Below are 19,232 nucleotides of genomic sequence, written 5' to 3'. Positions count from 1 at the left end.
ATATACCACACACGATGTGTATGACCTGTATACATCATACATTACACTCTATACACCGCACACGATGTGTATGACCTGTATACACCATACACTCCACTCTATATACCGCACACGATGTGTATGACCTGTATACACCATACACTACAGTTTATATACCACACACGATGTGTATGACCTGTATACACCATACACTACAGTTTATATACCGCACATGATGTGTATGACCTGTATACACCATACACTACAGTTTATATACCACACACGATGTGTATGACCTGTATACACCATACACTCCACTCTATATACCACACACGATGTGTATGACCTGTATACACCATACACTCCACTCTATATACCGCACACGATGTGTATGACCTGTATACACCATACACTACAGTTAATATACTGCACACGATGTGTATGACCTGTATACACCATACACTACAGTATATATACCACACACGATGTGTATGACCTGTATACACCATACACTACAGTATATATACCACACACGATGTGTATGACCTGTATACACCATACACTACAGTATATATACCGCACACGATGTGTATGACCTGTATACACCATACACTACAGTTTATATACCGCACACGATGTGTATGACCTGTATACATCATACACTACAGTTTATATACCACACACGATGTGTATGACCTGTATACACCATACACTACAGTTTATATACCACACATGATGTGTATGACCTGTATACACCATACACTACAGTATATATACCGCACACGATGTGTATGACCTGTATACACCATACACTACAGTATATATACCGCACACGATGTGTATGACCTGTATACACCATATACTACAGTTTATATACCGCACACGATGTGTATGACCTGTATACACCATACACTCCACTCTATATACTGCACACGATGTGTATGACCTGTATACACCATACACTACAGTATATATACCGCACACGATGTGTATGACCTGTATACATCATACACTACACTCTATACACCGCACACGATGTGTATGACCTGTATACATCATACACTACACTCTATACACCGCACACGATGCGTATGACCTGTATACACCATACACAAGAGTTTATATACCACACACGATGTGTATGACCTGTATACACCATACACTCCACTCTATATACCGCACACGATGTGTATGACCTGTATACACCATACACTACAGTTTATATACCACACACGATGTGTATAACCTGTATACACCATACAACATAGTTTATATACCGCACATGATGTGTATGACCTGTATACACCATACACTACAGTTTATATACCACACACGATGTGTATGACCTGTATACACCATACACTCCACTCTATATACCACACACGATGTGTATGACCTGTATACACCATACACTACAGTTTATATACCGCACACAATGTGTATGACCTGTATACACCATACACTCCACTCTATATACCGCACACGATGTGTATGACCTGTATACACCATACACTACAGTTAATATACTGCACACGATGTGTATGACCTGTATACACCATACACTACAGTATATATACCACACACGATGTGTATGACCTGTATACACCATACACTATACTCTATATACCGCACACGATGTGTATGACCTGTATACACCATACACTACAGTTAATATACCACACACGATGTGTATGACCTGTATACACCATACACTACAGTATATATACCACACACGATGTGTATGACCTGTATACACCATACACTACACTCTATACACCGCACACGATGTGTATGACCTGTATACATCATACACTACACTCTATACACCGCACACGATGTGTATGACCTGTATACACCATACACTCCACTCTATATACCGCACATGATGTGTATTACCTGTATACATCATACACTACAGTCTATATACCGCACATGATGTGAAAATAGTCATTTTTCATTAAGCTGGGGCTATATGCCGACTTTTCCATGAAACAGCGGCTTCTATAATGCAGGTGAATGGGGTCGCATTATGACCCGCTAGGTACCGCCACAAAGAATCAGAACCAGTTGAATTTTTTTTTAAACTTGATTGTTACATTTGCAATACCTGCAATACCTTGTGGGTCATAATGCGACCCCGTCAATGGAGCAGCAGCAGCCTAGAGCAATTTTTGGCCGTTTGTGTCACAGTCAATGTCACCTTCTTTGATGTAATGGACGTGAAAGATATATAAATGCTATTCAAAACAATGTACATATTTTATATGACATTTTCTTAGTAAATATTAATATAAAACTGATTAGCTGTGGTGCGGGGGGGGGGGACCAACTTTAGGACCCCCTTAAATCCCCAAATAGTCACTCTACATTAAGGCTATGTGCCCACGTAGCGTTTTCCATGCAGAATATTCCTGAGTGGAAACGCACACCCTCCTCCCAGGAAAATGCATGCATTTTATGAAGCGCTTTTGTAAGCGCATTTGACGCTTTTGTTAAGCGTTTTCCTATGCGTTTTTGCTATACAACTGAATGCGTGCGTTTCCGCAAAATTATTGAACATGCTGCGTTTTTTTCCGCTTAGCGTTTCCGCAGCGGAAAAAAACGCACCATTAGGCCGGTTTCACATTAGCGCATTTTCAGCGCGCGCACGGCCGGGGGTAGCTCCGCCCCCGATCCGGCTCTCTGCCCGGCGTGCCCGCCCCTTGCTTGTAGCGCCGCCTACTAGCAGACAGCGGCGCCTGCGATCGGCGCACCCTATCTTTAGCATAGGGTGCGCAGATCGTGCGCAGGCCGTGCGCTAGTTGCGCTTTGACCTGTGCTGCGCACTTTTGACGGTGCGCCGTGCGCGCCAAAATCAAACTTTTCGGATTTTGGCGCGCACGGCGCACCGTCAAAAGTGCGCAGCACAGGTCAAAGCGCAACTAGCGCACGGCCTGCGCACGATCTGCGCACCCTATGCTAAAGATAGGGTGCGCCGATCGCAGGCGCCGCTGTCCGCTAGGAGGCGGCGCTACAAGGAAGGGGCGGGCACGCCGGGCAGAGAGCCGGCTCGGGGGCGGAGCTACCCCCGGCCGTGCGCGCGCTGAAAAAGCGCTAGTGTGAAACCGGCCTTAGCACAACATGTGCGTTTTCCATTATATTACATTGGATGCTTTTCTTAAGCGTTTCCACAGCAGAAACGCTTGTCTAAAAGTGCTGCGGAAACGCTTAAAAAACGCAATGTGGGCACACAGCCTAAAAGAGAGATATATGACTGAACTGCAATACCAGACATAGCCCATAGACAAGAGGGCGCTAACAAAGCAGAACTTTTCACAATCCCATTAATGTGGTGACCTCATATGTGCAGCCACTGGGAATGGGGAACCTGGCATCCCATGGATGATGCGGTCCTTAAGCCTCCTGCATGACCTAATATTAGCTCAATTATTGATCAAATCTAGCATCACAAATTAGGATTTAGTTCAGAAATAGCCACAAGATGTTCTGCAGCAGCTTGCACCTGCAAACCAAACCATATCACTAAGCAGAGGACATGGAGCATAGTCCTAATAGTCCAAAACTTTACCTACAACCTCTTCAACTTATGGGAATATTTGCTGAATATGTCAATATTGGCCAAGATGTTCTGCAGCAGCTTCCACCTTTACAAAACACACACTGCATCTTCAGGTTGAGTTGAGGCCAGGCCTAAGGGTATGTGCACACGTAGTGAAATCTGCTGCGTTTCCGCAGCGGTTTTGGCTCTGCGGAAACGCAAACTCGGTCCAACACCTTTATCAATCCATCAGGTTGCTGGTCTTCCTCTTCGCCTTGTTCCCTCTATTAATCCAACTATGTTATCCTTCTTCATTGATTGCTCTCTTCATATTATGTGTCTCTAAAGTAGGCAAATCATAGCGTGATGATCGTTGCTTTTGAATGACATGTCTGACTTGATTTGTTCCAAAATGTATATGTTTGTTCTTACCATCCATGATATTGATAACATCCTTCTTCAGCACCAAATAACAATGTTGCCTCCAAGGAAACACACGCATTCATCATTGTTTTCCATCAAAAAGGGCTTTATAGGTAAGGACATTGCTTCTTACAAGATTGCTCCTAAATCAACCACGTATTAAATCAACCACGTATTGAATCATCAAGAACTTGAAAGAGAGATGCTCAATTGCTGTGAAGAAGACTTCAGGGAGCTGAAAAAAGTCCAACAAGTGCCAGGACCCTCTCTTAAAGAGGATTCAACTATGGAATCGGTTCAACACCAGGGCAGAGCTTGCTCAGGAATGGCAGCAGTCAGATGTCAGTGCATCTACACTCACAGCAAGGTGAAATATTTTGGAGGCTGGCCTGGTGTTAAGAAGGACAGCAAAGAGGTACTGTAATTTCTCTCCAAAGAAATAAGCAAAGACAGATTGGCGTTCTGTAGGAAGTACAGGGATTGGGCTACAGGAGGCAGGAGTAAAGTTAAGAAAAGGTGAGCACTACAATCAGTCCTGTGTCTGCCAACAGTAAAATATCCTGAGCTGGGTGGGGGCTTCTCATCTATGCAGGGGGCTCACTCACAACTTTGCCTAAGCATAGACTGGTATTTAAACCTCATCCAAGAGGAACCAACGATGCAGGAGCAATTTGGTGATGAACAATGCTTTTTCCACCATGATGGAGACCATGTCACAAGGCCAAAGTGATCACTAAGTGGTTTGGTGAACAAAACATTGAAATTTTGGATTCACGGCTAGAAAATTCACCAGTAGTCAATGCTCAAAAACAGGTGGACAAACAAAAACACAGAAATAGTGATAATCTCCAAGCACTAATTAGACAAAATTGGTTGGTTATCGGTCAGGATTTAGCCGGGGGTGAAATCTTGAAAAATAAGGGTCAACAGTGTAAATATTGAGTCTGTACATAAACTTTTTGTGTTTGTCAGTAAAAGTTTAAAAACGTATGAAATGCTGATAATCGTACTGCAGGGACCACAGACACAGCTGACTAAAAGATCTGGACACTGAGGCAGCAAATTGTGTCTCCAAATTGTGGGCCGCCATGACTGTAGCGCTAGTTAAATGTTGGCCAAACAAGCGTCCTGCCGACATATCTCTCTATGGGGAGAGAGGAGTAAATCACTGCCAGGATCAACAAGAGGATTGGGAGACTAAATTCCAATCCTCAGCTCCCCTGACATCATCTGTCCCCGTACACATTGGGTGGTCGGCACACTGTGCCAAAATCGGTTTAGCCGCCTCTTATCCAATGTGCAGCTTGTACTCTAGTAACCCTGACGCTTTCAGACGTGCCTCGGGGTGCACTTTTATGCCATCTCATGTCTGCCGTACACTCAGGTTCCGATGCACCATTTCATCCGGTACTCCATGAACACCTTGCAGGCGTGGTGGCATGCGAGGGCACGGCACAGAGCAGATGGCACGGGTTTTGGATTACACGGAGGGTTTATATCGGTTCAGCAATACTTCAGGACGTATAATATATTGCAAAACTTTTTAATCAGCACCTATGTGACCGTTCTTTCCACGATGATGGAGTCAGGAGATGCTATGAATAGCACAGAAGCAGCAGCACATGGACTGATGCTGGGTGTTCTGCAGCAGATTTGGATGCTTTGGATGCTGCTGCTGAGCAGAGCCAGGATCTGCCCTCTTCTGCTCTCAGTTCCCTGGCAGTCCCAGCACATTTCATGCAGCAGCTACACAATATATTGCGCTGATTGGTCCGCGCCATGTGAATGGAGCCGAGGATACATCCAATGGCAAAGCTGCAATCGGACGGAGGACCAGTGAGGAGAGAGCGCCGCAGCCATCCAGGATACAGCGTTCATCAGCATCTCCTGGAGACACTTCCAGTTAACCCGTTCCCATGTAGCCCCCAAAGTAATGAACCAAAACAACAGCACGGAAAAGAAGTGCGAAACCAGACGAGGCTTATGGGGACTAGTGATAAACCGGGGTAGGATTACAGCCACCAACATGTACCAGAATGGGGATTAAACTTCAAAGTGAGGAGCAAGCATTAAACCGGGCGCAAGATTAGCGGGGCATGCATGTAACTCCAGCGGGATTACGGGGACAGATATTACACTGGAGTAGGATTATAGTAATAGGTATTAATGCAGGACTGGTATAAAGTCACGCCTATTCATCTGGCAGGATTATAGTACCAAGTACCAAACCCAAGCACCAGATTATAGCACAGAGATTAAACCAGGGTAGGATTATAGAATAGAGATGAAATCCGGGCAGGATTATAGTACAGAGATTAAATCAGGACAGAATTATAGTACAGAGATTAAATCCGGGCAGGATTATAGTACAGAGATTAAATCAGAACAGGAATAAAGAATATAGATTAAATCAGGGCAGGATTATAGTACAGAGATTAAATCCGGGCAGAATTATAGTACAGAGATTAAATCAGGGCAGGATTATAGTGCAGAGATTAAATCAGGGCAGGATTATAGTACAGAGATTAAATCCAGGCAGAATTATAGTACAGAGATTACATCAGGGCAGGATTATAGTGCAGAGATTAAATCAGGGCAGGATTATAGTAAAGGGATTAAATCAGGGCAGGATTATAGTACAAAGATTAAACCAGGGTAGGATTATAGAATAGAGATTAAATCAGGGCAAGATTATAATATAGAGATTAAATCAGGGCAGGATTATAGAATATAGATTAAATCAGGGAAGGATTATAGTACCGAGATTAAACCAGCGCAGGATTATAGAATAGAGATTAAATCAGGGCAGGATTATGGTACAGGGATTAAATTGGCAGGATTATAGTACAGAGATTACATCAGGGCAGGATTATAGTACAGAGATTTAATCAGGGCAGGATTATAGTACAGGGGTTAAATCGGGGCAGAATTATAGTACAGAGACTAAATCAGGGCAGGATTATAGTACAGGGATTAAATCAGGGCAGGATTATAATACAGAGATTAAATCAGGGCTGGATTATAGTAGAGAGATTAAACCAAGGCAAGATTATAGAATAGAGATGATTAAACCAGGGCAGGATTATAGAATAGAGTTTAAACCAAGGCAAGATTATAGAATAGAGATTAAACTAATGCAGGTAGAGATTAAACCAGGGCAGGAGTATAATATAATGCCAAGTACCGAGCCTGATTATAATACAAAAATTAGAGCGGGTATGAATAAATACAAGGATTACAAAACGGCAGGATGCAGGGACTACACCAGCAATGATCAGAGTGTGACTGAACCTGATAATACCCACATGGTTTTCTAAATGTGACATCTGATAACAGGAGAAGCCCCAGATTAGGAATGAACCTGTAATACATAGAGAATATAGATACACATAACACTACAGAGCTCGGGTACCATAGAGGTCAGCTAAGGTTACAGACATTGGATTAGTAGGGACGTACATAGCATATAGGCAGACTATGGGTTCCTATGACATAGAGGGCGTCCGGCCCTGGATGGAGCCATATTGTTTGCTTTTGGGTGTTGAAAACCTGTGCAGGACCCCCCTCAGCAGACGGATAAAAGAATTACACACTCCTTGTCATTGTATACAGCAAGGAGCTCACTGACATATTCTCAGTTAACTCATTCTACACCTAGCAACAGATGGTGCAACACAGAATCTATAGAAGGCAAATGGAGAAAAAGCCAGTTGCAAAAGAATGACATTATTTTTTAACCCAAAATGCATGCATTTAATAAAAGTGTCCTGAAAAGTGGACAATTCATTTAAGCTTTGATCACTTGTCCTTTAGGATCACACACAAGGAATAAGGCCGGGGTCACACTGGCGAGGAATACGGGCGAGTGAGAGGCGCTAAAAGCACGCATTAGACACGGACCAATGATTCTCTATGGGGTCCCTCGCACCAGCCGTATATTTCTCATCCGTATTCTACGCCCCGTGCCAGTCGCAGCATGTTGCGATTGTCAGCGTACTACGCCTGTAGTACGCCAATGCAAGTCTATGGGTGGGCAAAAAATACGCAATACACACGGACCACACATGTGACTTGCGAGAAATACGCACCCGGTGTCTTTTAGCAAAGCCGACAATTCAGTGCGCTATACAGTAATCTCACACTGACAGGTTTAATAAAGAAACGAAAGAATAGATATAGACACATAGAATACATATATACATATATATATATATCTATGCATTCTATGTGTCTATATCTATTCTTTGGTTTCTGTTAGAAACCCTGTCATAGGGCTCCATTATATGTCCATTTTGCAAGCCTGCGAGAAAATCTCAGCATACGGATTACATACGGATTACATACAGATGCTGACATGCGCAAAATACGCGACCACACCTTGCTTACGGATGACATACGGAGCACTGTTTAGGGGCCATTCATCCGTATTACGCCTGTAAACTACGGACCGTATTTTGCGCAGGTTAGTGTGACCCCAGCCTAAGAGATCTGCTTTAAAGTCCTGCACAGAGTGATCACTGGGGTCTGACAGGAGGAGCTAGAGACCAGGGCGACCACTGGAGTCTCACAGGAGGAGCTACCGACCAGGGCGAGCACTGGGGTCTGACAGGAGGCGTTACCGTCCAGAGCGAGCACTGGGGTCTGACAAGAGGAGCTACTGACCAGGGTAATCATTGGGGTCTGACAGGAGGAGCTACTGACCAGGGTGATCACTGGGAATCTGACATGAGGAGTTACCGACCAGAGCGAGCAATGGGGTCTGACAGGAGGAGCTACTGACCAAGGTGATCACTGGGGGTCTGACAGGAGCTACCGTCCAGGGCAAGCACTGGGGTCTGACAGGAGGAGCTACAGACCAGGGTGATCACTGGGGGTCTGACAGGAGGAGCTACCGTCCAGGGCGAGCATTGGGGGTCTGACAGGAGGAGCTACCGACCAGGGTGATCATTGGGGTCTGACAGGAGGAGCTACTGACCAGGGTGATCACTGGGAATCTGACAGGAGGAGGTACCGACCAGGGCGAGCACTGGGGTCTGACAGGAGGAGCTACTGACCAAGGTGATCACTGGGGGTCTGACAGGAGGTACCGACCAGGGCAAGCACTGGGGTCTGACAGGAGGAGCTACGGACCAGGGTGATCACTGGGGGTCTGACAGGAGCTACCGTCCAGGGCGAGCATTGGGGGTCTGACAGGAGGAGCTACCGACCAGGGCGAGCATTGGGGGTCTGACAGGAGGAGCTACTGTCCAGGGCGAGCATTGGGGGTCTGACAGGAGGAGCTACTGACCAGGGCGAGCATTGGGGGTCTGACAGAAGGAGCTACCGTCCAGGGCGACCACTGGGGTCTGACAGGAGCTACCGTCCAGGGCGAGCATTGGGGGTCTGACAGAAGGAGCTACTGACTCACTACGGTGATCACTGGGGGTCTGACAGGAGGAGCTACCGACCACGCGAAACTTTTCCGCCAACTGCAACATCTGACAGCTCATTTTGGAATGAAATATGTAAATAGTGAGATGGAGGTGACGTCATCACTGCTGTACATTGGGATTAATGAATTACATCCCATAATACCATTAGTGGGTACAGTCCAGGATTACTAAAGACAGTAAAGGCGCAGCAGCCAATATTCGGGATTAGGATTGTACAGGGGCATGAGGGGTTAACATTAACCCCCGGCAGCCCGGCGCCCAGCTGACACAGCGCGGGATCTGCATGTCCCAACATGTTGATGTTATGGTGGGCGTGGTCTGAGTCGTGAGTGGCGGCCCTGGTGGTGGGCGGGGCCTGCAGGTCTCCGCTCTAAGCGGGCGTGGTTTGTCCAAGTTGGCTGCTGGCTGCTCCAGTTATGCTGTTAGTGGAAGTGTGCGAGTCGTGTGTGCGCGCAGCCCTCCGTACGACCTGCGGAAGAGCGCCGTGCTGTCCGTGCCCCACTGTGCTCCCGGCTGTGCTGTCTATGGGAGACTACTGCACGAAGCCCATGTCACAGCTCTGAGCCAGGTAAGTGTCTCATATCTGCTCCCCCAGAATGTGTGCTGGCGGCACCCCGGGAGAAGTGCACAGCCTACGGCACAGCATGGTGCAATGCTGGGCGCTATGGATATCTGCACAGCTCCCCTGGAAAGTAATCTCTTACCTTCCTGCACCTGAGATTTCATTATCACCTTGCTTTCCCCTCACTTGGGCTCCCCTGCCTCACCTTGTTTCCCCCTCACTTGGGCTCCCCTGCCTCACCTTGTTTCCCCCTCACTTGGGCTCCCCTGCCTCACCTTGTTTCCCCCTCACTTGGGCTCCCCCGCCTCGCTTTTCTGCCCCTCAGTTGGGCTCCCCTGCCTCACCTTGTTTCCCCCTCACTTGGGCTCCCCTGCCTCACCTTGTTTCCCCCTCACTTGGGCTCCCCCGCCTCGCTTTTCTGCCCCTCAGTTGGGCTCCCCTGCCTCACCTTGCTTTCCCCTCACCTTGTTTCCCCCTCACTTGGGCTCCCCTGCCTCACCTTGTTTCCCCCTCACTTGGGCTCCCCCGCCTCGCTTTTCTGCCCCTCAGTTGGGCTCCCCTGCCTCACCTTGTTTCCCCCTCACTTGGGCTCCCTTGCCTCACCTTGTTTCCCCCTCACTTGGGCTCCCCTGCCTCACCTTGCTTTCCCCTCACTTGGGCTCCCCTGCCTCACCTTGCTTTCCCCTCACTTGGGCTCCCCTGCCTCACCTTGCTTTCCCCTCACTTGGGCTCCCCTGCCTCACCTTGCTTTCCCCTCACTTGGGCTCCCCTGCCTCACCTTGCTTTCCCCTCACTTGGGCTCCCCTGCCTCACCTTGCTTTCCCCTCACTTGGGCTCCCCTGCCTCACCTTGCTTTCCCCTCACTTGTGTTCCCCTGCCTCACCTTGCTTTCCCCTCACTTGTGTTCCCCTGCCTCACCTTGCTTTCCCCTCACTTGTGTTCCCCTGCCTCACCTTGCTTTCCCCTCACTTGTGTTCCCCTGCCTCACCTTGCTTTCCCCTCACTTGGGCTCCCCTGCCTCACCTTGCTTTCCCCTCACTTGGGCTCCCCTGCCTCACCTTGCTTTCCCCTCACTTGTGTTCCCCTGCCTCACCTTGTTTCCCCCTCACTTGGGCTCCCCTGCCTCACCTTGTTTCCCCCTCACTTGGGCTCCCCTGCCTCACCTTGTTTCCCCCTCACTTGGGCTCCCCCGCCTCGCTTTTCTGCCCCTCAGTTGGGCTCCCTTGCCTCACCTTGTTTCCCCCTCACTTGGGCTCCCTTGCCTCACCTTGCTTTCCCCTCAGTTGGGCTCCCCCGCCTCACCTTGCTTTCCCCCTCAGTTGGGCTCCCCCGCCTCACCTTGCTTTCCCCCTCAGTTGGGCTCCCCCGCCTCACCTTGCTTTCCCCCTCAGTTGGGCTCCCCCGCCTCACCTTGCTTTCCCCCTCAGTTGGGCTCCCCCGCCTCACCTTGCTTTCCCCCTCAGTTGGGCTCCCCCGCCTCACCTTGCTTTCCCCCTCAGTTGGGCTCCCCCGCCTCACCTTGCTTTCCCCCTCAGTTGGGCTCCCCCGCCTCACCTTGCTTTCCCCCTCAGTTGGGCTCCCCCGCCTCACCTTGCTTTCCCCCTCAGTTGGGCTCCCCCGCCTCACCTTGCTTTCCCCCTCAGTTGGGCTCCCCCGCCTCACCTTGCTTTCCCCCTCAGTTGGGCTCCCCCGCCTCACCTTGCTTTCCCCCTCAGTTGGGCTCCCCCGCCTCACCTTGCTTTCCCCCTCAGTTGGGCTCCCCCGCCTCACCTTGCTTTCCCCACAAGATTGTGTTGCTGCACCCCATATTACCTTTTGAAGTTGCTTCACCCTTTGTTGCACCCCATGAATTTCTGCAATTCCTATTGCAGTCATAACACTTCTAAACCTTATTACTGCCCCCCAGACTCGCATCTCCCCACACTGAACCCTTAGATTTGATGTCCTGTCCATCGGATCTCTGTATCATCTTTTTATACCCCCTCGCTGCACCCCCATGGTCCTCACATTGCCTCGCTGCACCCTTAGGGACCTGTGTTATGTCTTGCCGCCTTCAGCATTCTTGGGCTCGCTGCACCTCGTGGATCTGTCTGTGCCGGCTCGTTCATCATGGTTCTGAGGTGTTCCTGGGTATGGTTTTTGAGGTGAATTTGGCTTTGCTTGCACATGGTAGGGCTAGGTGTATTCAGGTGGTGAGGGGCTACAGAGTGTTTCTATTACTGGGGGCTAATCGGGGTGTTTATTATTGCTGCATCGCTAGGTACTACATATGAGATAGAGAGAGAGAGAGAGATATATATATATATATATATATGTGTGTGCTGTGGTCCGCAGCCTCTGCCCTGACATGTTCAGAAGGGGGTTTCCTGCTCTCTTGACTTTGAACTTGTCTGGTTCCTCCTGCCAGTCTTGCAATGATCCACCCTCACCTTCCAAAAAACTGTTTATGAGCATCCCTGCTCCCTATTGTTTGCACTGCAGATGCAGCGGATGTTTCTGTCTGTACGATATTGCCAGGTATATAGATCTATACGGCGTGTGCCATCCCATATAGCGAGCACACGTGGAGCAGATACTGGCAACAACTGGATATAATCTGAGATTCTCCTCTGCAATAATGACCGATTTTAAGAAAAAAAAAAAGGGAATCGTGGGGTGAGAGGAATGCATGTAACAGCTGGATGTCACACTCCAGAGATCAGAATGTCCAGCGCTCTAAATCGGACCGTTCCGGAATGTTGTGCAGACGCCATGTGCGCTATCACAAGGCAAGGTGGTCATCTCATGTATATATGGACCCTGCCTGGTATATATCCCTCCCCTCCCCCGGACTATAGCTTACAGAAGAAAACAAGTGCATTGTCCTCTCTCTCCAGGGTACCGGTCACCTGTTTTGTTATTGTTGTCAGGTTAGCTGTGGCTGGGGGGAAAGAGAAGCCTGGGATTGTTTTTATTAAAGCCCTCGTCTCGTTTCCTTAAGAGCGTCCGACACACGCTGGGTCATATAAGGATTTTTACACACCAGTCTGTAAGATTTGTTTACAAACAGTGATGGTAAGAAGGTGGTGACAGCGCCCTCTACTGGTCACTATGGTGCCTTGCAACATAGTGGGAGAGTGGCAAGAACGCTGCACCTCGCAACGATTGGTATTCCAGCGCAGGTGTAACTCGCAGAACACGCTCCCTTAATCACAATGGGGGGGAAAAAAATCCTAAAACTTCCCCTAAATACTTGTTGATTTGATTACATCACTTCAGATTCAGACTTCAGTACTTGTCATTGCTAAAAATTATTTATTTTTTGTATCAGATTACAATCTCCAAAATGGCAAGACCACTTCATGATGGGAGTACCTCCGAACCCGTGGGAAAAATCCAATCAGAAGCCAGCCGTACTTTCCCCCCTGACGTCAGTGCCTGCGAAGCTTCTTCTTCTTCTACCATTTGTGACCAGAACTTGCCAGCAAGCCATCCCACTGCCCCCACCTCCCGCACCTTGGCGTCCGTGTGCCAGCGACGCCCCTCTCCCAGTGAAAACCACTGCCAGGACAGACTTGAAATGGTTAACAGTTGTGACCTCGAACCTTCCTCGACCACTTATGAACGGAGGCATTGCTCTTGCCCAGAATCCTTCAGCACTGGAGACACCACTGCTTACGGTAGGTTGTGAAAATCCGAATTCTTCTAAAATCGCTAGCGCGGGAACATCGCAATATTACACGTGTAACGACTGAATCTGAGGACTGTGCGGGATAAGTGTCAGATGATTTAGTAGGGTTACATTCAGGGGTGCGGCATATGCCCCAAGTTCTGGGGCCATGCCAACAAGACTTGTTAGGACAGATTGCAAGCTCTTGGAGACCCACAGATGGGTGAGACCTTTAAATGGCCACCTATTTGCTTAGTTGCCATCTCACGTGATATAGTAATGTGTTGCTTATTTGCCACTGATTTAATTAGTGGTTTTCCTCTCACTTTCATACTTGCTCAGTAACCATGCGTCCTTTTGGGTGTCGCAGTAGTGACCATGGATCTCTTGGGCAATCTTCGAGACAACTCTTCTCACCATACCAGTTCACCTTTTCACTCCGGTTTACCAGATTGTTTTTGTTGCACATGTTCCTTTTTTTCTTCCTGTTTACAAAGCTGCACGTCTGGCCATGTGCCAGTTCTCTCGAGACCAGTCATGACACCCTGGCAGGAGTCCAGCGTGTCTGGAAGTGTTGGCTTCATGGTTACGCTGGCACAGTCATGTGCTGGAATGATATATACTATATTATTTGAACTCGCCCGACACCACCATTCCCAGCCTGTCTAAGCGTTGGTAACAGAGGGGGGGTGTTGTATATATGTTGCATCAGCGGTGACGGCCATATGACTGAGCGTCTGGATTTTCCCTATATCAATTGAGTGGTCGTTGTATGAAGACATATGGTGTAACTTGTGAGGTCATTCACCTACACTGAGGGCGGGGGGCAGAACTCCCAACACTGCATGCAAGATAAATGGTTCTTAGAGGAGAACCCCTTTAATTCTGCAAAAAAAAACAAAAACCCCACCACCGCTGTGATCAGTATCCATAACTAAGACTGCAATTCTCCATGCCAGGTCTCGGGCATACGGCCCATGAACACTCCCGGCTGGGGATGGGTACAGATGTTTCTAATCAGAATGACGCCCAAGGAGATCGCCCCTTGGCAGGAGACATACCCGTGGAACGGGAGATTGCCCTACGCCTGCGCAGGATTGGGGACCAAATGAATGAACGGTATCTGCAAAGGGTAAGTTTTGATGCGATTTTTACCCCCTCTGTGCCAGCGTTCCCACATTTACTTATCCGATTATTGCTGGTTTACCAGTATTTTATGTGCGTGAAAGTTTATGCAGTCATTTAATGTGGACATAGCAGGGTTAATATCTCACTCTTCGGGTGCAATCATCAGAGTTGCAACCATACCCCATAATTCCTGCCTTGTGATCCTCCTGCACGAGCCCGCACACTGTGTCGTCCCTTTGTGCTGCACATTCACTGTGTGCTCGGCTCTGCCCGCTCTTCCTCCTTTTTATACGTGTTGCTATATTTAACCCATGACTCAGATGCCTGCCGGGATCCTTGCTCCTCCCTGCGCTGCCACCATCTGTCTTATTTATCTCCTCCCGCAATGACTAAACCTACTAATCCACACCGTCAGGACCTGATTGAGCGTTGCCAGAAGGGGTTAATTTGCTGGCGCTGCTTTGGTGCAGCCTTCGCCCCGAGATCAGCGTTAAACTAGTAAATACTAACCGAGAAATTAGCGCAAGTAATGAAGACGCGCCAGATTGAGCGGTTCCAGCAAATTTTGGGTCAACTATTTTTTTTTTTTTTTTTTTATAGTATTTAAAGAAAATCAATATATCGGGGTGTGTGTATATATTTTAATTACTTAATTTTTTTGAGCTGTCAAAATTTTTTTTATTTTCTAGCAGTTGGTCTGATACCACCCCCCCCCCCCAAAAAAAAAAAAAAAAGTTTCTTATAGTGCATCTCCGTGACCAAATTAATATGGCTGCACCAGTTGAGCATTGAACACACTTAGTTTTTATTGTACTCCATTATTAACTGCAAGAAGAGACTAATATAAATCGCAAATCTAAACCCCATTTGAGGCAGCAGAGCCCCTTTAATGTGGCTCGATGGGGAAATTGACTGACTGCACCCTCTGGTGTCCATAATTAATCATTGCAATACTGTAATAGCAATGTCACTGTAAATAAACTTATCATAGGGCTTGTTCACACTTGGTGTTTTTGATGTTTTTTTTTTTTTCAAATACAGCTGATTTGTAGCCACTGGAAATTGATTGAGGTTTCTAAAATCTCATTCACAAGGTCAGTTTTTTGACCGGTGGTGCGGTGTTAAAAAATAAATTAAATAAAACCCGCATGTCAGTTCTTTGCTTTTTTTGGCCCTAGAAGTTTATGAAGAGAAGGGGAAAAAACCCATCAAAACGCTACATGCGAACATACTCGTACACAATATTGAATTTTGATGACTGACATATAATATGGCTTTTTTTATTTTCTCCCCAGAGGCAGAATGGACAGCGGCATTGGTGGGGTCCTCTGCGCTGGCATCTCACTCAGATCATCTCCGAGATTGTGGCTGCCTTGTACAATCCACTTGTAGACATTTTACCGCAGAACTAAGGCTTCTTGTGCCATGTGGACTACTGGTACAAAGAATGGGGCATTTTTCCGATGCCTACTTTCAATCCCATGCTGATTTGACTTCCGCGGGCCGGAAGTCACGAGACTTGGAGAGTGTCCGCGGACAGTGCTCTGCTGAAGGCCATTGGGCGTTAAGACAGTGATTCAGACGCGCCTCTTGAGTCCAAGACTCTTCCATCAGATATGGGCTTTGACCTGCGCGAGGCGTCGCCGGCGTCAATAAAGACATGGCGGATATTGTAAATGCCTTATCTTCCTAGTGAGCTCACTGTCAGACTTTTCGTATGGAAATCAAGTGGGTTTTTGTTCAGTAAAGACATTGATAAAATGGCTGACACATATGGGGATTATTGGGAATGTGGATGAAGTGGTGGTGTTGAAGTGAAGGCGTTCTGAAGAGTTTCGGTTGAAACAAAACTATGGCACATTCTTTAAAAAAAAAAAAAAAATATTGAAGAAAAATCTTTTTTTTACTGAGTACATGGAAACATTTGTAGCCAGGAGTGACTCCAGTCTGGTCGCTCCTCCTAATGCACTCCTGTCTCTGGCTGGAAAGGGTAATTTTTCTGAGCCATACTAAACTGCCCTTGTAGCCAAATTGTGGAAATCTAGACAAGCCATACAGAAATCTTGCTGGCCTCCTTTTTTGCATGCTTTGATCGGCCCAAGAATCCTAATTTCATATACATAGAGCTCAGCATGTCGCCACTCTGTACTAACCTACGTCCTGATAGCACTTAAAAATTAAAAACCAAGTCCAATGCTTGCCGTTTAGTCCTTGCAAAACTTTCATACTAAACCTTTTTCTTTTATCTTCCTAAACCTTTTTTTTTTTTTTTTCCATTATGGAAGAAAAAGTTACTTCCAGGGGAAAAATAAAGGTTAAAGTGGTGTAAAAATCCAAAAGATCATTCATTTTAGTGTGTTTTTTTTTTTTTTTTTTTTTTTTGTTTTTTTTGTTTTTTTTTTTTATTTCCTGACCCAAATTTTTTAGATCTCAAAAGAAATGAAAATTTTGAGGGTGTTTTTTCCCCCCCCCCCCCACATCAACCTTTCACTTGCCATATGTGTGTAATGTGACTCTATATCTTGGATGCCATGCTGCATATGGAGGATACCCTGTGTGCTAGTGGAGCTGATCATGATCAGTTCATGCTGCTTTTTCGAGTTATTGGGCACGTCTTTATACGATTGGAGGTAGGCATTAACGTCCATGTATCGTGTCTGCTAATGGATGGAGGTCCAAGACCAGTTGTGCACTATAAATCTCTCTTACAGGGCTTATACCCCAGGCATCTTTTAATATAGGTTTTGAGTCTCATATCAAAACTTGACATATCACCCATGGCAACAAGTCCTAAAACTAAACTTCACTGCACTGGACTAACTTAAACCCAAGTTCTGAATGATTGCTATGAGCAACAAGGCTCCTGTTCACCGCTCAGCCATGGTAAAAATAGACGTGAGGTGACCCTAAGGGTCCTAATTGGTTACTGCCATTTTTTATCACAAATTAAGGAACCCTAAAGACACCCTCTGTCTTACACTGCATGGATTAATTCCTGAGCGGGCCTTGCTTTTGGTTCAGCATCTGAGGCCTTGACTAAAGTTGTTTGTCACCCATAGCAACCATTTTGTTGTGCTCCCTAGTGCAGACTTGAAAATGAATACTAAGACTTGATTGGTCCACAGACCACCTATATATATTTTCGGCCGTGATGAAGTTGAATTGAATCACTTTGGTGAAATATCTGCAATCTGGCTGACCCGACTTTTTTTGTCCTGGCGGCCTTATCAATCTCCATCTTGGTGCTGACCTTTTGTATAACCACTTAGTCTGTTTTTCTGCATAGGGATTGATGAATCTCTAGTAAGGGATATACAGATCCCTATGTCCTTATAAAATTTGTGCTCCCTGACTACTTCTAGTTGACACTTTGGAAATAACGCTGTTGTCACCTGTTTAATATACAGCCAAATTTTAGGGATTTAACCGAAGGGCTAATTAATCCAGAGCTATACGGCCTTGACGGAGGCGATCTTTTTTCTGCAGCCACAATGTTTAGTTTCCCTCTTATCACAGCAATACCCCTCCCCAGATTCATTGCAGTCTCGCTGTGCGTGATTCTGGCGCCCCCTGTAGGCTAATGCCGGCTTCAGGTCCCATATTTCATCCCATGTACCAGTGACAGATTTTAATAAAATTTATTCTAAAGAAAATCAATTTAAAGGTTTAAGATATTGAAATTTTATTTTTATTTGTACAGTTTATGAAATGTTCTCTATATTTTTGTTTACAGCAGAGATGCTGAGAGAAACTGAGACAAGTATATTTATTTCTGGGTAGTCCACGTACTGCATAATCCATACAATAATCTGTCATATTTCACAGCAGTTTTTTTCTTTCCACTAATCCAAAATAATAGAGGCCGTATCTGTCCACCATCAGGACAGCATGCGGGAGACTTCTCACTCCAGGCTGTTATATATGTAAATACTGTACATCTGTGAAACGGAAACATCATTTTCTTTTCTTTTTTTTTTTTTTTTCTTTTTGTTCTGTACATTTTGTGATTGCGTTCTTTTTGTACATGGATTTTGTATTTCTTTTCAATAAAATTTGGATCTGAACTATATTTGTTGGCTCACAGCTCATGCTTGATCTAAAAAAACCACTCGTTTTTTTGCTTTCACTCCAGTAGTCTCATGACTGTAGTCTACACTGTACAGTAGATCATTAAAAGGTTGTCTGGTCTAAAATTACAAGTCTGCAGCCACTTTATGTAACTGTAGACTTTTGAATCCTTTCATTGTGTGCACGGCGTGCTGTCCAGGGCTGTGGAGTCAGAGTTAGTTTTGGTCGGAGTCTGTAGAAATGTACCGACTCCGACTCCAGCTTTAAAAAAAAATGTATTTCATAATTGAACTTTCATGAATTTTATAAATGTTACTCAAATATGTTCTATCAAACTATGAACAACAGTGATAAGCAGTTCTGCTGGAGATAGAGACATTTCTTACTTCTTGTGTGTCACTGTTCTCCACTGCCCTTATCTAATCTTATACTTGGTTAACCTCATGCTGCCCC

The 19,232-nt window shown here is 46.3% G+C and overlaps 1 protein-coding gene across 1 annotated transcript; it reads left to right on the top strand.

The window, feature by feature from the left end:
• The first annotated feature begins 5,976 nt into the window (after positions 1-5,976).
• LOC141051643 (uncharacterized) lies at positions 5,977-18,780 on the top strand. Its single transcript, XM_073548659.1, has 5 exons — positions 5,977-5,995; positions 9,696-9,940; positions 13,245-13,593; positions 14,543-14,715; positions 16,007-18,780. The coding sequence occupies exons 1-5, from the start codon at positions 5,977-5,979 to the stop codon at positions 16,121-16,123; spliced, it is 903 nt and encodes a 300-aa protein (XP_073404760.1). The 3' UTR covers positions 16,124-18,780.
• Positions 18,781-19,232: the final 452 nt, after the last annotated feature.

This window comes from Dendrobates tinctorius, unplaced genomic scaffold, assembly GCF_039654945.1.
Source record: "Dendrobates tinctorius isolate UK_male_01 unplaced genomic scaffold, ASM3965494v1 ptg000158l, whole genome shotgun sequence".
In the NCBI taxonomy this organism is placed as follows: domain Eukaryota; kingdom Metazoa; phylum Chordata; class Amphibia; order Anura; family Dendrobatidae; genus Dendrobates; species Dendrobates tinctorius.
The sequence above is the reverse complement of the archived record's forward strand: the minus strand, read 5'-3'. Positions and strand labels throughout refer to the sequence as shown.

Bases quoted from the DNA above. Each gene is read 5' to 3' on its own strand.
- LOC141051643 (XM_073548659.1), top strand. The intron at 13,594-14,542 runs GTAGGTTGTGAA...TCTCCATGCCAG, and splicing joins TGGAGACACCACTGCTTACG to GTCTCGGGCATACGGCCCAT. The intron at 14,716-16,006 runs GTAAGTTTTGAT...TTTTCTCCCCAG, and splicing joins ATGAACGGTATCTGCAAAGG to AGGCAGAATGGACAGCGGCA.